The following is a 21,393-nucleotide window of genomic DNA, read 5'->3' as shown; positions in this document are numbered from 1 at the left end:
TTATGAAGCCTATATATATGAAGAAAGAGCAATAGTAGAGAATAAAATACAGGACAACATTTAAAAAACAATAACATGAGGCTTATTTGGTTAGTGTTGCTGAGAATTCAAATCATGGGGCAGTTGCGTGTGCGGTAAACAAACATGGATTCATCCATTGTGTTTTCCATAATAAATAGCTGATGTGGCAGCTGTTGGTATAAAAACCAACCAGGGTATTGGACAGATTTTAGAATCCACCCTTGAAAGGCCACTCCTACCAAACTACCGGTATATAGATAATTCTTTCAATGTCTCCTCATTCAACTGTTATCTGTCCATCTGTCCACACTGAATAGTGGCATCTTTTCCAGGTATGGTTGGTCAGTCAATATAGATTTCAAGTTATCCTTGGTGGCTCCTACCTGTGAAATTCCACATGTAGAGAATGCAACAGCTTTTGTTGGACTATATGCCTATATATAATTGAGCATAAAGGCTGTGCAGTGGTCTGGAATTAAGGATAAACTTCCTAACAGTGAGAATAACTAACTAGTGGAACAGCTTGCCTTCAGAAGTTGGAGTGCTTCATCACTGGAGGCTTTTTGAGAAGAGACTGGACAGCCATTTGTCTGAAATAGTATAGGGTCTCCTACTTGAGCAGGGAGTTGGAGTAGAAGACCTCCAAGGTCCCTTCCAGCTCTATTCTGATTGATTGGTAGCCTGTCCAGATGACAGAAGATTGTACTGGGCCCAAGGATGGTCCATGAGAAGTTAATAACTTAAAAAAACAGCTATAAATAACAAATGTGTATAGAGAGTGGTGTGGGGAGTGAACTTTGCAATGTGAAAATAGATTTCAAAATGCCCATGTACTTTTATGTAAAGTGGTTCAAATTTGAAATGTTTTGTACTTTGTGTACCTAAGTGTACTTTGTACACTTAGGAAGCACCCTTTGCTATGGGTAGAAAGGCATGGAACATATTGAGCATTTGATTACATTATATTCTTATGAGATTGTTTGTATCTCAGGTTTTATTTTATAAAGGAGAGAAAATTCTATGATTGCTTGCTGTATTTTCCAATATATCGATACAACATATATGTTTTATGCATGTTTTCTTTCCTTTTTTCCCTTTAACTCTCTTCATAGACTTTTATAACTAATTGCTGGGTACTTTATTTGTCTGCTAAATAATTTTTTCTTACAAGCATTCCTGATGACTCACTGGATACTTTTTAAGAATTTCATTCTTCTTCAGATACTATTTTGTATTATTAATTTAAGATTTAAAATGTAGTATGAAATGTTGTTTTGAATATACTTTTTAATAGCAAGGAAATTATTAGATTACCATTGCCTTAACAAAAAGAACAGAATAAATTATAATACTAATCTGTGAATCTCCATGTTTCTAGGACATTTGGCAATATACTTATTTTCTATCATCAGTAGAAAACAATTTGCAAGACTATCTTAGGCCAATTGTATATACAGGTATAATATGAGTATTATAATCATATTATTATGATGCTTATTATGTATAGCATACCTTTACATGCTAGGAATGCCATAGAGAAGGATAATCCAAATTTCCTGAAATATCTATGAATTCATATTAATTTTACAACATCCATTCCTAACCTGGTGCTTTCAAGGTATACTGGACTACAATTCTCATAATCCCAAATGAAATCAGTAACAATTGTACATCAAGATCTGGAATTACATTAAAGCCTGTTCTCGTGGCCAAAAAAGAAATGAAGAGAGCAAGAATCAACATGACTTATCTTTTCCTATTGCTAGGTAGGGTACATCTTTCCTTTTTTTGAAAATATGTTCAGAGTAATAAGTTTCTGATTTCTTGTCCATTGATGTAATTTATAGGCATGTGCAAAATTTAGCCTTGGAAATAGCCAATAAAAATGATCTCATTTGGACCTAGAGAATGGCTTTCCTTACATGTGAGTAAAAGAAAATGTGGAGGAGATTCTACAGAAACCCCACAGTTTACGATTACTTGTGGTTTGACAAATTGGAATCAGCATTTATTCTTTCTCTTGATGAAGAGTTATTGAGGTCAAGATGGGTGGGGGGAAACATATCTGATGTGGATGAAACCCCTACTGGATCCTAAACAGAGTTCATTTGATGTCAGTGATGGTTCTGATAATCAAGGTAGAGACAAAGAACTCACATGCCCTACCCTCCTCTGTAGCAGTTGACCAGGATGATTATTGATTGATTAATTTCACAATTTCATGATTGCTGCCTTTATTATTTTATAATTAACTCAAGGTGACTGTCATACCTAATGCTCCTCTCTCCTCCTATTTTCTCCACAGCAACAACACTACATGGTAGGTTGGACTGAGAGAGAGAGAGAGTGACTGGCCCAATGTTACCTAGATCAGCTGTCCCCAATCTTTTTGGCACCAGGGATCAGTTTCATAGAAAACCATTTTTCCATGGGGGGGATGGTTTCGATTTCACTCATTCGCCCCCTGTTCACCTCCAACTGTGTGGCCCGATTCCTAACAGGCCTTGGGCCGGGATCGGTCCATGGCCCGGGGATTGGGGAACCCTGACCTAGATGACTGTCATGCCTGAGGCAGGAATAGAATTCATATTCTCTTTCTTTCTAGCCTGATGCATTAACCACTAAACCAAACTGGCTCTTGAATTTTACTTAGGTACTAAGGTGACCACCATCCTATACCATACTTGGTTTAGAGATGGGATTTAACGAGAACTAAACATGAACATCTTTCTGTTGCAACACAAATGTTGGTGTTGATTTGAACTGCAGCATACTGTGAGAACCTTTGATCTAAAATGGGAATTTTGTGCTTTGCTTCTAGCAACCTCACTTCAGATAACCTGGCAAGATTCCTCTGCTTCTTTGGAAGAAAAACTATTTAAATCATTATTTGGTACAAATGCTGTATATCAGACCCACAAAACTGGAAATGGCCCCCTTCTAGTGAATATCACAGTGATTATGTCTAATGTGCTAGATGTGGTATGTATGGTAAAATTTAAATATTCGTAAATTGTCATTAACTAAGCACTCTGCTCCAAAAGAAAATAGGGGCTTACTATGGGTTTAAATTGCTCCTAGTTCCAATGGGGAATTAAAGAGTGTTTTTTGTTGTGTGTATGTCTCTGTATGTGTGTTTGGGTCTGTCTGTCTGTCTGTCTGTCCGTCCCTCCCTCCCTCCCTCCCTCCCTCTCTCTCTCTCTCTCTCTCTCTCTCTGAGAGACAGAGGAAGAAGCGGTAACAGCTAAAACATTATGAGAGTGTCAGTTCATTGATTTCATAAGTCTCAACCATGTAATACTTTTATTGATCTATGCTGAGATTCCTAGCACAATCAACTTGGTGATGTCAATATTATAACTTACGAAGAGCATAATCAATCATTAATGGAAGACTTTACTCTCTTCAAGCTGGCTGGTAGGTATGGAGTTTGCACTTTGTACCCAGTTCCCTGGAGTTTCTCTGCTTCCTCAGCTGTGAAGTCACAGAGAGCCCTTCATCCGACTCTACAAAGAGAGAAGTTAATACCATTTCCCTTCCTGCATTCCTTACATTTCACAATATTGTTTTCATAGTGAGAGATGACCTGTGAGAATTGGTGGCAAGGAATACATTCGGAAGAAATGTAAGGGAACATCTTGGACACATGTATGAGTTGCAGAATCTAATAATTCCAGTAATTCCGTTGAATTCAAAGGAAAGTGGCTTTTCTTGCTTTGAGCAAGTGCTGAGGGAAGAAAACAGCTAGACAGGCAATGAACTCTGTGTTACAAAAATTGTCAATAAATAAGATATTCTGTCTGTAGAATAAAAATCATATCTGAACAATACAGTACCTTGGCCAATCTTTAAAATAATAGCTTTTTCTTTTCTTTTTGGAACCTTAGTATTTGAAAATTATTCCTTTCCATTCTGTTCCATTCCATTCAATTCCATTTTGCATTTTATTATGGGTTTTCCAAAAGAAAATTCAATGTGTTTGTATAAACAAATGAAAGGAAAATGACCATGAATTATTCTTCCACTAGGACATCTTGAAATACACCCTCACATCTGTTCTGGTCCTAAATCAGGTAATGCTTAATTTTTTTTTAAATGCAGTAATTGGGAAGAGAGACAAGGAAGGCCTAAAGCAGTGTGTGCAGCATGAAAATCCAAATTTTGTTTAAAAACCATAAAATGTTGGTGTCAAATTGTTAATTTTAACATGACAGAAAGGGGAAAATTACACCATGCATGATAAACTATATTCATTGCATGTCAAGTACATTTGGATTATACCCTCTCCTCATTTAGCAACTGTTTTATTCTCACAATTAGTTCATTAAGTGAAATGGTCATTAATTGAACTCATGACTGAGAGGGAAAGGGATAGACCTATTTCAAGCTATTCAGCTCTCATCAACTAGCCATACCCTTCTGGGATTTGAACCCAGGCTGCTTACATATTAAGTAGATATATTAACCTCTAAGCCTACCTCCGTCAGCTATACCAGGGAGAGTTTAAGTGTTTTTTATCAGAGCAACCTATTCTATTATATAATACTATTTTATTATTATTTGTATTTGCAAATGGTTGCTTATCAAGGTAGTTTCTAAATGAGGAGTGGATGCAAAGGGAAACATTTTTTTTTGGCCTGACGCCACCCACTTCTTTATTTTGGAATCATTTTTTGTGTTTAGTCTAGGGGTGGGTTTCAAATTTTTTTACTACTGTTCTGTGGGCGTGGCATGGTTTGATGGGTGGGGCTTGGTGGGCGTGGCAGGGGAAGGATGCTATAAAATTTCCATTCCCTCCCCAATCCAGGGGAAGGTTACTGCAAAATCCCCATTTCCTCCTGATCAGCTGGGACTTGGGAGGCAGAGAATAGATAGGGGTATGGCTAGTCAGAATTTTCACTACCGGTTCTCCGAACTACTCAAAATTTCCGCTACCGGTTCTCCAGAACTGGTCAGAACCTGCTGAAACCCACCTCTGGTCTAGTCCTTGGCATAACACTCGTAACCCACAGGCAACCCTGAACTTGAAAGTGTTATACAAGTGTGTTGTGAACAAAAGATAAGAACATTCTAATCCAGGGGTGTCAAACTCAATTTCATTGAGGACCACATCAGAGTTGTGTTTGACCTCAGGGAACTGGGGTGGATGTGGCCAGGATGGGCGTGGCCAGCTTGACATCACTTGTGCCAGGGGCGCCTGTGGTAGCCCTGAGCGCTCTGCCAGCGAAAACAGGCTCCCGAACTCCATTTTCACTGGCAGAGGTTTGCAGGAGGCCATGGCAGCCAAAAACGGAACTCGGGAGCCCATTTTCCACTGGCAGAAGCACTGAGGGCCAGTCCTTCGCTGTTTCCAGGATGGCCCCATGGGGCAGATCTAAGTGCCCCCCGGGCGGGATCTGGCCCCTGAGCCTTGAATTTGACACTCCTGTTCTAATCCTATTTTTTTCTTCTTGCATCCTGGTAAATATGTGCAAATTGCAATGGAATGTAAGATATAAAGAAAAGAGTAGATGAAGGCGTACAAACCATTTGCGATAAACTATGTATCGAATAATAAGTGCCAAGAGCACATTTTCCTGCAGTATAAAGTTTTTAGCCCAAAATTACACCGCATTCGGAAAAATGCATAATTTGAAAAGTGACTACATTCTGATTTGTGTAGCCTGGAAAGTGTAGCTTAGAAATTGTGAATAAAATGTTTGTTTGTTTGGTTGGTTATTTGTTTTGGTGCATCCCATGCAGTTTTTTCCAGTATCCATTTCTAGGTGAATTCATTCCTTTCTAACCATCGGATAGTTAACTTTCTTAAAATCTGATCCTCAAACAGCTCATGCATTAAAAACACTGTGGGCTTTTCTTCTCCTTCAGAGTATATTGCAAACATATTGGCTCAATCATAATTTATTTTCCCCTGGGGTATTCTGGGAGCTGTACTTTGGGCAGAGAAAATGGGCAGAAAACTCATTACGGAAAAATCTTAGGCCCACAAATCACTGATCATGGGAAATGGGAGAAGTAACTATGGCAACTGAGCTTGCCTAAAATTCTCAGACAATATCTATCATGCATTTAGACTTCTGCTCATCTTTTCCTTCTCTTAACACTAACTTCATCCTAACACCCATGAAAAGATTGTCTATGATTGTTTATCCAGCATACATTGCTAACTCAAAAGGGAGCTCTCATTGCTCATACAAATTGATCCCTTTAAACCTTTAATCCTAATCGTGGGCCTTCAGCATAATGCCTATAAAGTCATTTTCCCTAATGTCTGCAGGATGGCCAAGCTGGAAAAGGGTGGCTTAAATTTTAACATCATCAATGCTGGGAATGGGAAATGTGAGAATGAAGACTAATATTTTCTCTTAATGAATCTCTCAGTCATGGTATAATGAAAGACTGGCTTGGGATGAGGAGGAATTCCCCTTCAGCACTGTCACTGTGCCTTGGAATTCAGTCTGGACTCCATCCTATATGGTTCAAGAAGCGTAAGTAGCATTAAAATAACAGTGTCCATAATAAGACACATTGGAAGAATGATGCCCTGTAGGATGACACAGACACGAGACACATCTATTTCAACACTCTACCTGTAAAAGAGCCAGTTGGTGGTAGTGTAGCTAATAGTAGGCTACCTATTCCCCAGCATTTGATCACAAGACCCATGTGTCTGATCTTTTAGCAAAATTAACATCATCCAATCCAATCCAATCTCACCTTTATATTTGGATAGGATATTATACTTCCTCACTTTCTCTCCTAACTTTTAATGCATATTTACAAGACTCATTGAGAGACAAAATAAATAAACTAAGTGTAGGAAAGAAAAGACTTTAGAGTGTATTTGCAAAACTAAGAGTAATGAGCATGATTGTTTTTATTATACTTTATTACAACCGAATGTTAGATTTAGTTGGGAGTCAAGAAGCTCACATTTGAATCTGCCAGTAGACACCATTGAATGAAACTCCATGTATAGCTCATAAAGGAAAACACAACTATAGGGGCACAATTTGGCACAAGTTTCCTGAAGACTAAAATCAGGAATCTATTCAATATTCTTGTGGCAACATTACCACTCAGCTGTTGTTTATAATAAAGGATGGTGCTTCTTATAGGTCTCTGTCTGGATTAAAATGTATTAAGAAGATTTTGAACAGCCCTGTGGACTTCCTCTGGATCAGAAGGGCACTCTGTATCAATTCCTACCAACATAGCTATTTCCCCCCTTTTCAAAATAATAGGGGACTATGCAAGACTTAAATAACTTGTAAGTCTTTGTAACTGTTCTGTGGCAGAGAAATAAATAGCATGCACAGAGCAGGCTGTGACCAAATTACCTTAGAAGCTTATTCCAGTACCAATATACCCTCCTTTCAGTTACACAGGACTTTCGGATACATTCAGGTGGTATAATTTTCTGGGAAGCAACACAGAGGTAGAGGTAATCCTCAGGTTACAACCAATTGTTCAGAGACTATTCAGATTTATAATGGTGCTGAATAAGGGGGACTTATGATGGCTCCTCAGAGTTCTGGACTTCGTAGTGTCCCTGCAGCCACATTTCTGATGTTTCTTGCCAGGTTCTCACAGGCAATGGAGAAGCTGGTAGGAAGTCAGAAATCATGATCACTTGAGTTCCTTGTTTAATGACCATGTGTTTCTTGTTTAATGTCAACCATGTTTAAGTAGTACAGTCACATGATGTTGCACTTTATGACTACTTTGCTTAAGAACAGAGTTTCTGGTCCCAATTGCTGTTGTAACCTGGGGACTATTTGTAGATTGCCATTGGCTTATTTCAACAATCCTTTGAGATGGGTTGGGCTAAGAGAGAACAATTGGCCCAAAGCCAGAGAGTTTACATGGCAGGATTTGAACTCCTGATCTCCAGGTTTCCAGCCAGGTACCTTAATCAATAGACCAAACTGGTTTCCATATGTCATATAGAACCAGTTAGAACAATTAATCAGTGGAACAACTTGCCTCCAGAAGTTGTGAATGCTCCAACACTAGAAGTTTTTAAGAAGAGATTGAATAACCACTTGTCTGAAGTGGTGTAGAGTTTCCTGCCTAAGCAGGGGGTTGGACTAGAAGACCTCCAAGGTCCCTTCCGACTCTGTTATTCTATTCTATTCTATTCTATTCTATTCTATTCTATTCTATTCTATTCTATTCTAGTCTAGTCTAGTCTAGTCTAGTCTAGTCTAGTCTAGTCTAGTCTAGTCTAATTTTTCTATATAATCCCAGCCTTTCTACAGTAAACAATGGTAGTTTGAGAATTTTAATAAGAAGATAATTTTTTTCTAATTTGAAAGTGAGAAATTGTTCTCAACATTCTAGAAGATAACAAAATTGTGAAAAGCAACATTAGCTTTTGTTCATGTCACATTTCTTTAATTAAAGGTTTGATGTAACATGGAGAGTGGGATCCCCTAATGTGGTACTTCATAGTGATGGGAAAATAGAATTTCAACTTGCTCTTCGCATTGATAGCAACTGCAACTTTGACCTCTTCTATTACCCATTAGATAGCAGCGAGTGCTTTTTGAACTTTTTCTCACTGGACAGCAAAGGTAGGCAAAAGTCTGCATACATAAATAACATAAGGAAATTGGTTGTTGTGTACTGTACAGAACTCCATTCAAACCTCAAGTCAAATCATCTATAGCAATAGCAATAACATTTAGACTTATATACTGCTTTACAGTGCTTTGCAGCCAACTCTAAGCGGTTTACAGAGTCAGCATATTGCCCCCAACAATCTGGGTCCTCATTTTACCCACCTCAAAAGGATGGAAGAGTCAACCTTGAGTCTGGTGAGATTTGAACTGCCAAATTGCAGTCAGCTGGCAGTCAGAAGAAGTAGCCTGCAGTACTACACTCTAACCACTGCGCCACCACGGCTCATATAGTTTCTTCTTAAGTAAATTTTGGATATAGTTAACAAGGTTCTTTGCATGTTTTATTTCTGCTAGCACCGCACATAGTTCTAATTAAAGTTTTTATGAATGATAGTTGTTGATTTGGGTGAATGTGATATGGCTGGTTATGAAGGCACAATGTACCCCTATGAATAACATTGATAGAATTATTTATGATATGTCCTGCTTAATATTGCCAATTGCCACTGAGTTTAAAAATGGGAGATAATAAACATTGCTTGGTCAATTTGCATGGCTTCTACATTAAAATGTATAATTTTAATAGGTAATATTAAAGTAATATTTACTTATACAAAAATCTGAATACATAAGCCAGTGAATGAAAACCATCTGACATTGTCCACTAATGTGCCATTAGGCACATTGTCAGCATCATTTATGTGGAGCTGCTGTACAAAATGTCCAGTTCCTATTATCAGTTTATACACAATCTCCACTGAAAGGATATTGAGCACAAGGTTTATATTCGGTTGCTAAATTGTAGTAATTCCAAGTCTCAGTATCTAGTAGCAGCAACTCTGCTCTTCTAAACAATAACCATTTATTCTAAACTCTGCTATTACTCGACCCTTTTCTTATCTATGGCATTTCTTTTCCCCGATGGCTTCTAATATGGTTGACTCATACATTAGTTTGTCTTAGTAAATACTATATCAGCTTTTTACGATGAATAAGATTATGATTTTTCAAATTCTTTTAAATTATTCTTTCAAGTCAGTGACCTGGAATTCAGCACCTCCATTTCAAATGAAATTCTAAATTTAAATCGTGAATATCTCATCACAAGCGTGAACATTACAAGCCAAAGGAATAAGGCCGAGCCTTATTTTGCGGTCATGGTAAGAATATCACTTGCATTGTAATTTTTTTAAAAGTACCTTAGTGGCATCTCAGTCAGGGCCTATTCTTCTAGCTGACTGGACTGATGATGCATATAGATGTTCTGTCTGCCTTTGAAATGGATATTAACAATGGGAAGATTTCTTGGGAGTCTCCCTCCCTCCCACCCTCATAACAATAAAAACATTATAGTTGGGTGGCTTCATTTCATGAAAAAATATAACCCATGATTTACAATCATAGTGGCTGAATTTGAATGCTGTGTTTAACCGAAGCAAACAAACCATATTTAGGCTTAGCACTGTGCTTTATCAATGCCCAACAAATGCACTTCTGGTGAAACTTGAATTATTTCTTCCTTTTACCATGACGTCTGGCTTCTTTTTCAGATAAATCTAAAAAACACAGGAATGCGAGTTCTCCTTTCCTCAGTATTGCCAAGCCTTGCAGTTGAGATAGCGGATCTCTGTGGCTTCTTTATCCGTCTCCAAGACAGATTGTCATACATGATCACTTTGCTTTTGGCATATCTAGTCTTCTATTCTTCTTTTATTGATTCCCTGCCAGAATCAGCCTCCTGTAATCCTCTGCTCAGTAAGTTGTACAAGCAAAAAGATGTCAAGCAGCAAGTGACCCAAATATGTCAACTGGAAAGTTTTGTCTGCTTTATCTAATAGATTAAAATAACATCCAGAAAAAAATATTCCTCTAATGATAAGATTATAAATGCGCACTCACATTTTTGGTGCTGGGGCAAACCAGTTGTTAGTTCATATGCCGCCCACCTCTGCTCACAACTCCTGCTTGAAGAGCAGGTGACAGTCTCAGCTAATAGAGCTTCTGCACAAATTTGGGTTGTGCACTACTTACAGCCTTTCCTGTATCAGGAATTTCTGTGCTCAGCGATTCAAGCCCTTGTCATCTCATGCTTGGATTACTGCAATGAGCTCTACTTGAAGAGCTTTTGGAAGCTTCAACTGGTGCAGAATGTGGGAGCATGGGCAGTTTTGGGGGCCCTTAGAATGGCCCATGTTACATCACTGTTCTGCGAGCTGCACTGGCTGCCGGTTTGCTTCTAGGTGGAAGATTATTATCTATAAAACCCTGCATGGCAAGGATCCATATTACTTGAGGAATCATCTTACCCCTATGTGACAGGCCCGCTGGACCTATCCCCATGCTGCGTATCTTGTCAGTCAAGGAATTCCAACTGGTGGGGTCCAGGAGAAGATCCTTCTCTGCTAGGGCCCTGGTCCTTTGGAACATCTTGCCCCCTGAAGTGAGATTGTCTTCCACCTTTTTTTTTTTTGAAAAGTTTTTCAGCTTTATTTCTTATACACATAACATAAAATGTACATTTTCTTATACATAATTAATCCTACATATACATGTTTTCCTTAAAGAAAGCATTAAAATAAGGCATTTTAATTACATTCAGAGTTGCTCTTCTACCCTTTCTTCCCTCATTTCGCAACAACCCTTCTTCTTCTCTTCTTTCCCTTCCCTCCCTCCTCTCCTCTCCTACTTTCTCCTTCCTCCTCTCCTACCTCATCCTACTTCCCCTTCCTTTCCCTCGCTCCTCTCTTCTTTCCCCCTTTCTCACCTTCTTTCCTACTCCTGTCCCCTATCCTTCCTTCCTCTCCTTTTCCCTTTCTTCCATTCTTCTCCCTCCCTCTCCTCTTCCTACCCTCTACTCCTCTACTCCTCTCTCCTTTCTATCTTCTTTGCTGTGGAATATTCTCCTTGTTTGGTATCCAAGCAGCTCCTGTATTCTAATAGTATATACTTTCTTTCAATTTCTTTTCAGATTTATTCTATCTATCAGTATTATCATAATAATTGTACATTTAGTCTTATTATCTTCTTTTCCCCCCTCCCATCCCCCTTTTTCATTTACAAATGAAAATATAAATTCAATTAATAATAATAATAATAATAATAATAATAATAATAATAATAATTTACTCTGGTGTCATCTGCTGGGGCCCTGGGCCTTTAGAACATCTTGCCCCCTGAAGTGAGATTGTCTCCCACCCTCCTGACCTTCCACAAGAGCCTGAAGACCAGAGGTGGTATTCAGCTGGTTCTGACCAGTTCTAGAGAACTGAAGCGGAAATTTTGAGTAGTTCGGAGAACTAGTAAATACCACTTCTGAATGACCCTGCCCGCATCTATTCTCTGCCTCCCGAGTCCCATCTGATCGGGAGGAAAGGGGGATTTTGCAGTAACCTTCCCCTGGAGTGGAGTGGAAATGGAGATTTTACAGTATCCTTCCCCTGCCACGCCCACCCAGCCACGCCCACAGAACCAGTATTAAAAAAATTTGAATCCCACCACTGCTGAAGACCTGACTTTGTCAGTTGGATTGGGGCCCCAATGGGGGAGTATCACACTGTAGGTGGTTTATTTTTTTATTTATTTATTATTTAAATTTCTATACCGCCCTTCTCCTTTCGGATTCAGGGCGGTGAACAGCCAAAAATAAAACATTTGTACACAAAAGTTAAAATAGTTTTAAAATAATTAAATAAAGTTTGGCCCATAATTTAAAACATTTCAATTAAAATCAGTATCGATTTTAAAAACCAATATAAAATCAGGCCAGCCCGACTAACTGAAAGAAATAGGTTTTAAGGGCCCGACGAAAAGTCCGGAGGTCTGGGATCACTCGTATCTCTGGGGGTAGATTGTTCCAGAGGGTAGGCGCCATCACAGAGAAGGCTCTCCCCCTGGGGGTCGCCAGCCGACATTGTCTGGCTGACGACACCCTGAGGAGGCCCTCTCTGTGGGAGCGAACTGGCCGGTGGGAGGCAATTGGTGGCAGAAGGCGGTCCCGTAAGTACCCTGGCCCTAAGCCATGGAGCACTTTAAAGGTGATCACCAACACCTTGATCGACTAATAGCAACTCCCACCTCCTCCCCCTGTATGTTCTGCTCCTTTCCTCGCCATCCCTTAGTTTTAATTATAATTTGTATTTTATTCTGATTTTACCATGATTTTACACATTTGTATATAGATATTTATTATGATTTTGTAAGCTGCCCAGAGTCACCTTGCAAGTGAGATGAACGGCAAACAAATTTCATAAATAAATAACTCTTACCACTCACCACACTTAACTGTAGTATAGTTTCAAGGAACCCTAACACTAACCCTAACATTCATCCTAATCTGAATTTATAGATTAAGGTACTAGCCTAATTTCAGCACACACTTTATCAGTAACGTAAAGCAGTAACATAAAGCAAAGGCTAAGGGTACCCATCACTAATGCCTTTAACTTCTTTCTTCTTCCAATAATGTCTTAGGTTATTACTACACTGGCCTTCTCATATTACTATTCCTTAGCACAACTGAAACTATTTTGGTGCAGAAGCTGGTCACTGATAATGCAAAACTTTGTCTGAATTATGGATTTAAACCAAAAAAGAAGGGAACATCTACAGCATCGAATGGCCAATTAGAACATGCAAAGGATCTTAAGGCAAAAGGCAAGTAAATAAGATATACAGGGAGGGGGAGGAAACTGTAACATTTCATAATTAAGGTGATGAGGAAGCTTCAGCACAATGTCATAAGAGCCAAGATGGCACAGTGGTTAGAGTGCAGCACTGCAGGCTACTTCTGCTGCCTGGTGCCTGCCTGCAATTTGACAGTTCAAATCTCACCAGCAAAAGGTTGACTCAGCCTTCCATCTTTTTGAGGTCAGTAAAATGAGGACCCAGATTGTTGGGGGCAATATGCTGACTCTGTAAACCGCTTAGAGAGGGCTGTAAAAGCACTATGAAGCAGTATATAAGTCTAAGTGCTATTGCTAGTGCTATTGCTATAAATCTTAGCAGTAATGAATGGTCTACCATCTAAAGACTTCTTAAAACCTGGAAATTACTAGATTTTTGATGCTGAAAGTAGTGCTATTTAAATTATTTAAACTAAGAATCAATTATTTTAATACTTGGTGCTTTAAAATTAAGCTATGAAGCTGTAGCTGGAATAACAGGGCAGCAATAGGGGTAGATAGACCATTCCTTTTCCTCAGATTTCACTATGATGATACAAGGCAGGGTGCATCAGTAAAAGTAAGAGAGGGTGACTCAGCTTGTACCCAGCCAGTATATTCCTTAAACTTCAAAATAAAGTGGGAGTCTCTCTCTTATCTAACAAGAAACGACAAAGAAAAGACATCTCTCACCAAGTGAATAACTCCTACATCAAGAATTTTGCAGAGCCTACTTTTTTTTTTTTAATCTTTGTTACCGTTTATTGGACCCAAATGTCTAAGCTTTTAGATCTAAATATTGGAAATGATGTACAGTATAATGAAATGTATGTAACCTGTGTTTTAATTCTGTTCATCAAGTAGCAGTTGTATATTCCCTCATGATCATTCAGAATACTTCAAATAATGTTTGAGTGGATCTCAAATTCTGCTTCTTTGATTTTGAATTGGCAAGCCACAAATTCACCTGGTACCTTTTTCTCTTTTGACCAGCAAATTGTGGAACAAATGAAGGGTCGCCATATCTCAAATCTATTTCTAGCACTTTGGACAGGCTCTTCTGCTTCATCTTCTTAGGCCTGGTTCTTCTGTTTCACCTCCTGTTAGCAGGGCTCTGGTATCTATGGAAATGTGCACCCAAGAAACCTCCTGGAGAAATTTATTTAGGTGAAATCAAGTGGGACCATGGAGAATAATATGCAATTTATGCTAAGTATCCAGCTAAAATGTTTATATATCTATATGTACACAATTTGCTTGTTTTAAATAAAAAATAACTTTTATTTTCCAATGGCTCACACCTGGTACACAGGTAGTCCTCGACCTGTGACCCACAATTCAGCCCAACATTTCTGTTGTTAAGTGAGACATTTGTTAAGTGAGTTGTGCCCCATTTTACGACCTTTCTTGCCTCAGTTGTTAAGTGCATCACTGCAGTTGTAAAGTGAGTAACACGATTGTTAAGTGAACCATTGACTTTGCTTGTCAGAAGGTCGCAAAAGGGGATCACATGACTTTGGGATACAGCAACGGCCATAAGTGTGAACCAGTTGCCAAGCATCTGAATGTTGATCACATGATGATGTTTCAGGATGTTTCAAAGGTCGTAACTGTGAAAAACGATCATAAATCCCTTTTTTCAGTTGCCATTGTAACTTTGAACGGTCACTAAATGAACTGTTGTAAGTCAAGCACTATCTGTACTTTACAAGTTACTGCTAACTATTTAAACTAATTTTAATAGATTATTTGGTACTCCAGGAATACCAGTAACACATCCAAAGCACATTTGCTGCATCAAATCATTCTCAATCTATTTTTCGAGTTAAAATTAGATTGCTTTATGAACTAGTTATATTGTACTATTGTGATGTGATGAAGACATTCTTCTCTACCAGTGTGGAACTGGTATCCTGGTCATGTCTGTTAAAGAGCAAATGTTTCCCACATTTTTATCTCACCAGTATGTTGGATAATTTCTCTTTGTATTCGTTTCATAGCTATGAATTTTTGTTGTGTGTTGATTTGATGTTAAATTGTAGCTTTAACTTGTACATTTTAAAAGAATTTTCTATAGTAACATAATGTGTAAAGGTTGCACATAAATAAATACTTCCAGCCATTATATCATTATTTATTTGTTGTTATTAGTATTAACGGCTCAGACTCATTGGGAGTTGGGCGGCATATGAAAGTATTATTATGGTTCATCGCATAGTCAACCAGATGTTCAGACTGAATTTGGCATTTTTTCCATCTATCAAGTCCTTTCCAAGGATCTGGGATAGGCAGATGTGGATTAGTGTTATTATTATTACACACTAATGGGGAATGTATCTGTCTCTTCTGCTATTTATATAACACCTAAGCAGAGGTGGATTTCAGCAGGTTCTGACCATTTCAGGAGAACCAGTAGTGGAAATTTTGAGTAGTTTGGAGAACCAGTACATACCACCTCTGACTGACCCTGCCCCCATCTATTCTCTGCCTCCCAAGTCCCAGCTGATCAGGAGGAAATGGGGATTTTGCAGTAACCTTCCCCTGGAGTGGAGTGGAAATGGAGATTTTACCGTATCCTTCCCCTGCCATGCCCACCAAGCCACGCCCACCAAGCCATGCCAAGTCCACCAAGCCACACCGATAGAACCAGTAGTAAAAATTTTTGAATCCCACCACTGCATCTAAGTGATGTTAGAAGTTATTAAAAATTGTAAAAAAAGATAAGTTTAGGTTGGTGTAAGGAATACAGTGCTGACTTTAGGAATCAGCCATTCGTGTCCTTTTTTTTTCCCCATAGAGAAACCTTTCATGCCAAACAAGAAACTTTTTTTAAAAATTAATATAAAACTAGCTCTCCAAAACAGAGGCTATGATCATTTTGCTTCAAGGATCAAAACACTACTTTGTGCCCAGAGTAAACTGCTTGTGCAGTTTATATTACCATATTTGAAAATAACAAATACTACTACACATCTATTTCAATCGTTCTGGATTCTAAATTATAGTTGGATTAACTTCAATGCACTATATTCAGTTTGTCCTCTTTCCACCTGTCTTTTTGAAATAAAAGATCAGTGCCAATATATTAGAAGAAAGAGAAAAAAAGAATACCAGTGATAATGTTTATTGACTCAGATAATGAATCAATAAAGGGATTATGGGCATACAATTTGATCTTTGTTCACCTGTCCAAAAGAAAAATATTCAAAACTCTGATTCAGGAGTTGGCTGGAATAAATATAGAGCAAAGCATAAAGCTAGAGGTTGTATACAGGTTGAAAGCTAGAATTACTGTGTTTTATATCTCAATTATCTGCAAGGTCTATATTCAGTAGATGTTAATTAACTGCATTCACTTGTTGACTTTAGCATAATTGTCTGTGTCAATAAATTGGGTTTGACATGTCACAGAGGGCTTAACATGACTGTCTCTATGGAAGTTCTATTCAACAGAATTTATTTTTACTGCAGTTTTCAATCATTCTCTGTTGAACACAGCAAAAATGAGTAGGAAATGTGTCATCTGGTCTTACAGCATCACATTTACAAATAGGAATAAAGATAATGAGACAAGAAGAGACAGGACATTCTCATTAAGAAGCAAAGATGAAGTTTTTCCAAGAAACTGAAAATGGGAGAATTTTCCCATGTATTTTACCAGGAAACATAGATTAAGGCAGGCTTAAAAAGTCAGTGCCCTCCTAAGCATACCCATGCCCTCCAAATCCATTGGTGATGTCACTTTTGCTGTCTGAATTCATGGAGACCTAACCCTAACTGGATTTGCTCCCCAAGAGGATATTCCCATGTATTCTATCAGGAAACATATATAAGGCAGGCTCGAAAAGTCAGTGCCCTCCTAAATTTACCCATGTGCTCCGAATCCATTGGCAATGTCCATTTTACTCTCTGAATTCATGGAAACCTTACCCTACCTATCCCTAAATGGATTTGCCCCAATGGGATTTTTCCATGAATTTTAGCAGGAAACTTAGATAAGGCAGGCTCGAAAAATTAGCACTCTGCTAAGCATACCCACGCACTCCAAATCGGTTGGCAATGTCCCTTTTGCTTTCCATATTCATGGAGACCTAACCTAAACCCTAAGATAGGAAAGCACAGAATGTCAGATACAGTGGGCTGGCCAAAACGTTCTACAGTTTCTGTTTTGGGCTGTAACTTGATCATTTTGGATTTATCACTCAAATTATATCTATAGCAGACCCTCTTCCATGTGCAAAGTATTACACTGGCAGTATTTTTTTCAAAATATCAAGTTGTGTTTATAAAAAAATAAACTGCAGCCTTGCCTATACTGGCACACATTGTTACAAAGTGTCATCCTATGGGAGGAATATGAAATTGTCAAAATAAAATATCTTGATCCCTTGTAGGATTGAAATTACTGCAATTTCCATTTGCCATTTCCAAGTGCCAATAGCTGCATGTTTCAGTTTTAAAAAGAAACAATTATTGTGTACCAGTGCACTTAGGGTGTATTTTTTACTTGTGGAATCTTGTCCATTTGGACTTTTTTTCTTTTTTAAAAAAACCACAGTCATTCGATTAATTTCCCACAACATAGAGCTAACCTATTACTGATTCATAATTACTGGGTAGCTTTAAAAAATATTTTCAGTTGTTAGCCTTCAAAGTTCAAATAAACTCAAAGGAGAAACTCCTTTTGCAACCCTACGTAAACTGAATGACCCATGCCTCTCATTTGCTATGCAATATAAATGACTTCATTTATCCAAAAAAGTGATGGGTTCTCTTCCCATACAATTACCTGAATCATGAGTCCTTGTACATTAATTGGTGAGAATACAAGAAGTTCTTGAAAACCAAGACATTACCACAAAGTGCAAAGAACTACATATAGAAATGGCTGCTGGCCAGTTCTTCAGTTGCTTCTTGGGTTGCCTGACTGGTTAATTTAAATCTTTTTCTAATATCTTCCTTTTCTCTTTTTTTTCCCAATTGTATCTCTCGTCTCATTTCCGCAGTTTTGCTTCCTCCCTTCTTATCTCAAATGCATTGTGTCTTTGCGGCAATTTACAAGATTCAAAATAAGAAAACAGTATCTGCAGCAGCTGTAGAAGCTGTGCATGCAATTATATGAATATTTGTTTGCACCTGTGTGTAGATACACATACATACATATACACCCACACAACATCGCCGTTTATTGTACAGGAAAATTTTAGGTTTTAGCTGCAGTCCATGATTTTGACAAAGTTGGGAAGCTGATCGTTAAGACTGGGAACTGTTTCAGATTTAAAAACTAAAAGATTCCTTGTGGCACACAGTGGGAAAGTACACAGAATCCATAACTTCTTAATGCAAATGTGCCTGTTCTTGAGTACACACTATAGAATAACAACTGCATGGGTTCAAGAAAAGGGCCTGTTACTTTAAGGAGTGGCAGGCAGATGCTCTGTTGGTATTCCCATACAGTCCTAAGCGCACACATTTCTACTTTCAAATCCCAAGTGTTGCACAGTTCTACCATTTCACAGAGCCTTAGTTTGTTGTTTTATTTTTCGTCTTGGGACCGACAGACTTAAATTCAGGACTTTCTTTGTTTTGGGTAAATGCACCACTGCAACTACAAAATTCATTTTACCCAATAATGCTTAATTGTTTTGAATATTCTTAACAAGCAAAAGCAGAAAGATAAAAACATCTGTATAATGAGAAACCAGGAAAACATACTGGCAGTTCTCATAACTGCCTAAGGGCCCATCTTAAATGTAATTTATATCCCTCCCCTGCCTTCATCCACTTTTTTGTTGAACTTAAAATTTATCTTTCCTGACTGCACACACTCAGGCTACCCAGCACAGGAACTGGATGTTATGGACACAGCTATTGAAGTGCCCAAATCCAAAATCATTGTCCTACCATCTTCAGGAATCATAAACTTTCTTCAAACTTTTTAGTTCCAGATGCTTCTCACTCCCATATTCATCCTAAATATGGCCCCTATTGATGAACCAGGCAGAATAGACATAGGCTTAGTTTTGTTTGTGTGTGTGTGTACGCGCGCGCGCACACACACACACACATAAACACAGCTGGAGGATTGAGAATTAATCATCCTAATGAAGTTTGCTCATTTTGCCATTGGGTTGTGGTGGTGCATCTATTACATGAATCTATTTGGCCCCCGAGCATTAGGTTGTGTTACTTATAAGACATGACCAGAGGAAGCAGGGCTTCATTCCATTGTTCTATTTTTAAAAGCAAATTGTAAAGATATTGGGATATTATATGGGGGTTGTGAGGGGATGGGCATGGAGGAATTCCATCCATTTTGTTCTTTTCCCCACTTTTTCCCTTGGCTCTTTTTAAGGGAGTTGTTCCATTTAAGAGAAATGTATCTCTTTCAGCAGGGCACTAAGTGGGTTGGGTTGGTAGACGTGCAGAGGAGTGGGGTTGCATTTCAAAGCACCAGAAAACAGAAAAAGAACTGATGGAAAAGAGCTTGAAACAAGAAAGCTGAAGGCATAAGGAGAGTGAATTGGTAGATTGGCACCACAATAAACAGAGTTACAGTAAAGCTGAAACGAATAAAAATGAAGTAACAATATTAGTGAACTATAGATGGACAATAAAAACTAGAAATCAGGTGTTCAAACTTAGAATGCCAGAGAAATAATTATAAAAAAGAAGTTAAACTAGAAATAAATAGAAGAGATCTTAGAAAATTGAAATACCCTATAGAAACGATAGACAGAGATAATTACATTAAACATAAATTAGAAAGTGTTAGGTAGTATTTCTTTTGTAGCAAAAGCTTTTCCAATTGGAATTGACATGAGTGAATGCTGCTTGGGATCTGGACCATCCCTGGATCTTAGATGTGAACGGACTGCTTACTTGTTTCTGAGCCTGCAACCAATCAGAACTTGCTCTTCCTTGACAATAGATTAACACATTAATTAACATTAATTTTCCACCAATTAATCTTCATTCTGAGGCATTAAATGCATGCACTTTCAGTAATATGAATGACGTTGACAATCAACAAAATTCCTTATGCTGTAATCTATTTGGCCCCTTTAGCAAATCTAGCCACTACAACAGAACACGTAACACAGACACTTCTGCAGCAACGCTTGCTACTATGACAATGGGGTTTCTCAAGAAACAAAAGAAAACAAAAGCCATTTGACCAAATGGTTTATCAGAATGGTATAAGTATCAGATGACGGCACCATGTGCTTGGTGACTGACCTACTTTGATCTGTGAATATTCTCTACCCCTCTCTGGAGATGGCCCTACATATAACTATGCATACAGCATTTGAATGCCAGGATTCATTCAAGAATGAATGAATCACTTCTTGATTCAAGAAGTGCAAGAAGTGGAGATAACCGGAGCAAATCCAGATGGTTTTTTAAAGCATATTCTGGGTATCTGAAACAGTCCAATTACAGTTTGGGGAGAATGTCACAATGCAGAATAAATGCTTCAATGGGTTTGTACTACTTGGGCCTTCTGTAGGAAATAAAAAAATGTGACATGCTTTACTTAAATTCAGGATACAAGACCACTTTACTGTTAAAAATCCCCTTCAATCTGAGTAGCGTTCATTGATGCCATTTGGAGAAATCAATTGTCTGGATTGTTCTTCTAAAAGCAGGCTTTCATAATCCAGCATGATTCTATAAATTCCCCATACATATATGAGCGTGCCTCTTGAAGATATATTTCCATTTTCAGTGAGAACACTCAACATTATAGGAAATGTCTAGGAAACATTTTATCTCTTCAATGAATGCTTTTAAATAACGTAACATATAACATTTATTTTTGAATTTCTGGAACATCTGGGAATGGAGAACTTTAAAAGGAGTACTATTGACTCTCTCTATTATCTCTTATTCTTTGGGGCAAGGAGTTTCAATCAAAGCAGATACACATATAGCTTCCCTATAAAGATACTAAAATATATAATAATACAAATTACTATTTAGAGCTATTGGTTCCAGTTTATGGCATGATTACAGCATCATTCAGAGTTTCAACTATTTTTATAAGCACTTAGTAGTATGAACAATCATGTATCTTGAGTCCAGGC

The 21,393-nt window shown here is 38.1% G+C and overlaps 1 protein-coding gene across 1 annotated transcript; it reads left to right on the top strand.

Moving 5' to 3' along the window:
* The first annotated feature begins 2,095 nt into the window (after window positions 1-2,095).
* Window positions 2,096-13,306, top strand: ZACN (zinc activated ion channel). The gene is made up of 8 exons (XM_070934412.1): window positions 2,096-2,159; window positions 2,843-3,003; window positions 4,050-4,094; window positions 6,403-6,509; window positions 8,428-8,597; window positions 9,681-9,805; window positions 10,196-10,400; window positions 13,116-13,306. Exons 1-8 carry the CDS (start codon window positions 2,096-2,098, stop codon window positions 13,304-13,306), a joined length of 1,068 nt encoding a protein of 355 aa, XP_070790513.1.
* The last annotated feature ends 8,087 nt before the right edge of the window (window positions 13,307-21,393 follow it).

The sequence above is a fragment of the Pituophis catenifer genome, unplaced genomic scaffold, assembly GCF_029215685.1.
Source record: "Pituophis catenifer annectens isolate HBS135680 unplaced genomic scaffold, rPitCat1.0.hap2 SCAF_2, whole genome shotgun sequence".
In the NCBI taxonomy this organism is placed as follows: Eukaryota; Metazoa; Chordata; class Lepidosauria; order Squamata; family Colubridae; genus Pituophis; species Pituophis catenifer.
The sequence above is the reverse complement of the archived record's forward strand: the minus strand, read 5'-3'. Positions and strand labels throughout refer to the sequence as shown.

What these genes read in the sequence shown, in the direction of transcription:
- ZACN (XM_070934412.1), top strand. Translation starts at nt 2,096, where the DNA reads ATGAAACCCCTACTGGATCCTAAACAGAGTTCATTTGATGTCAGTGAT. An exon ending in TGATGGTTCTGATAATCAAG is followed by an intron (nt 2,160 to 2,842) that starts GTAGAGACAAAG and finishes CTTTGCTTCTAG; the next exon opens with CAACCTCACTTCAGATAACC. An exon ending in CTCCTGTAATCCTCTGCTCA is followed by an intron (nt 10,401 to 13,115) that starts GTAAGTTGTACA and finishes ATAATGTCTTAG; the next exon opens with GTTATTACTACACTGGCCTT.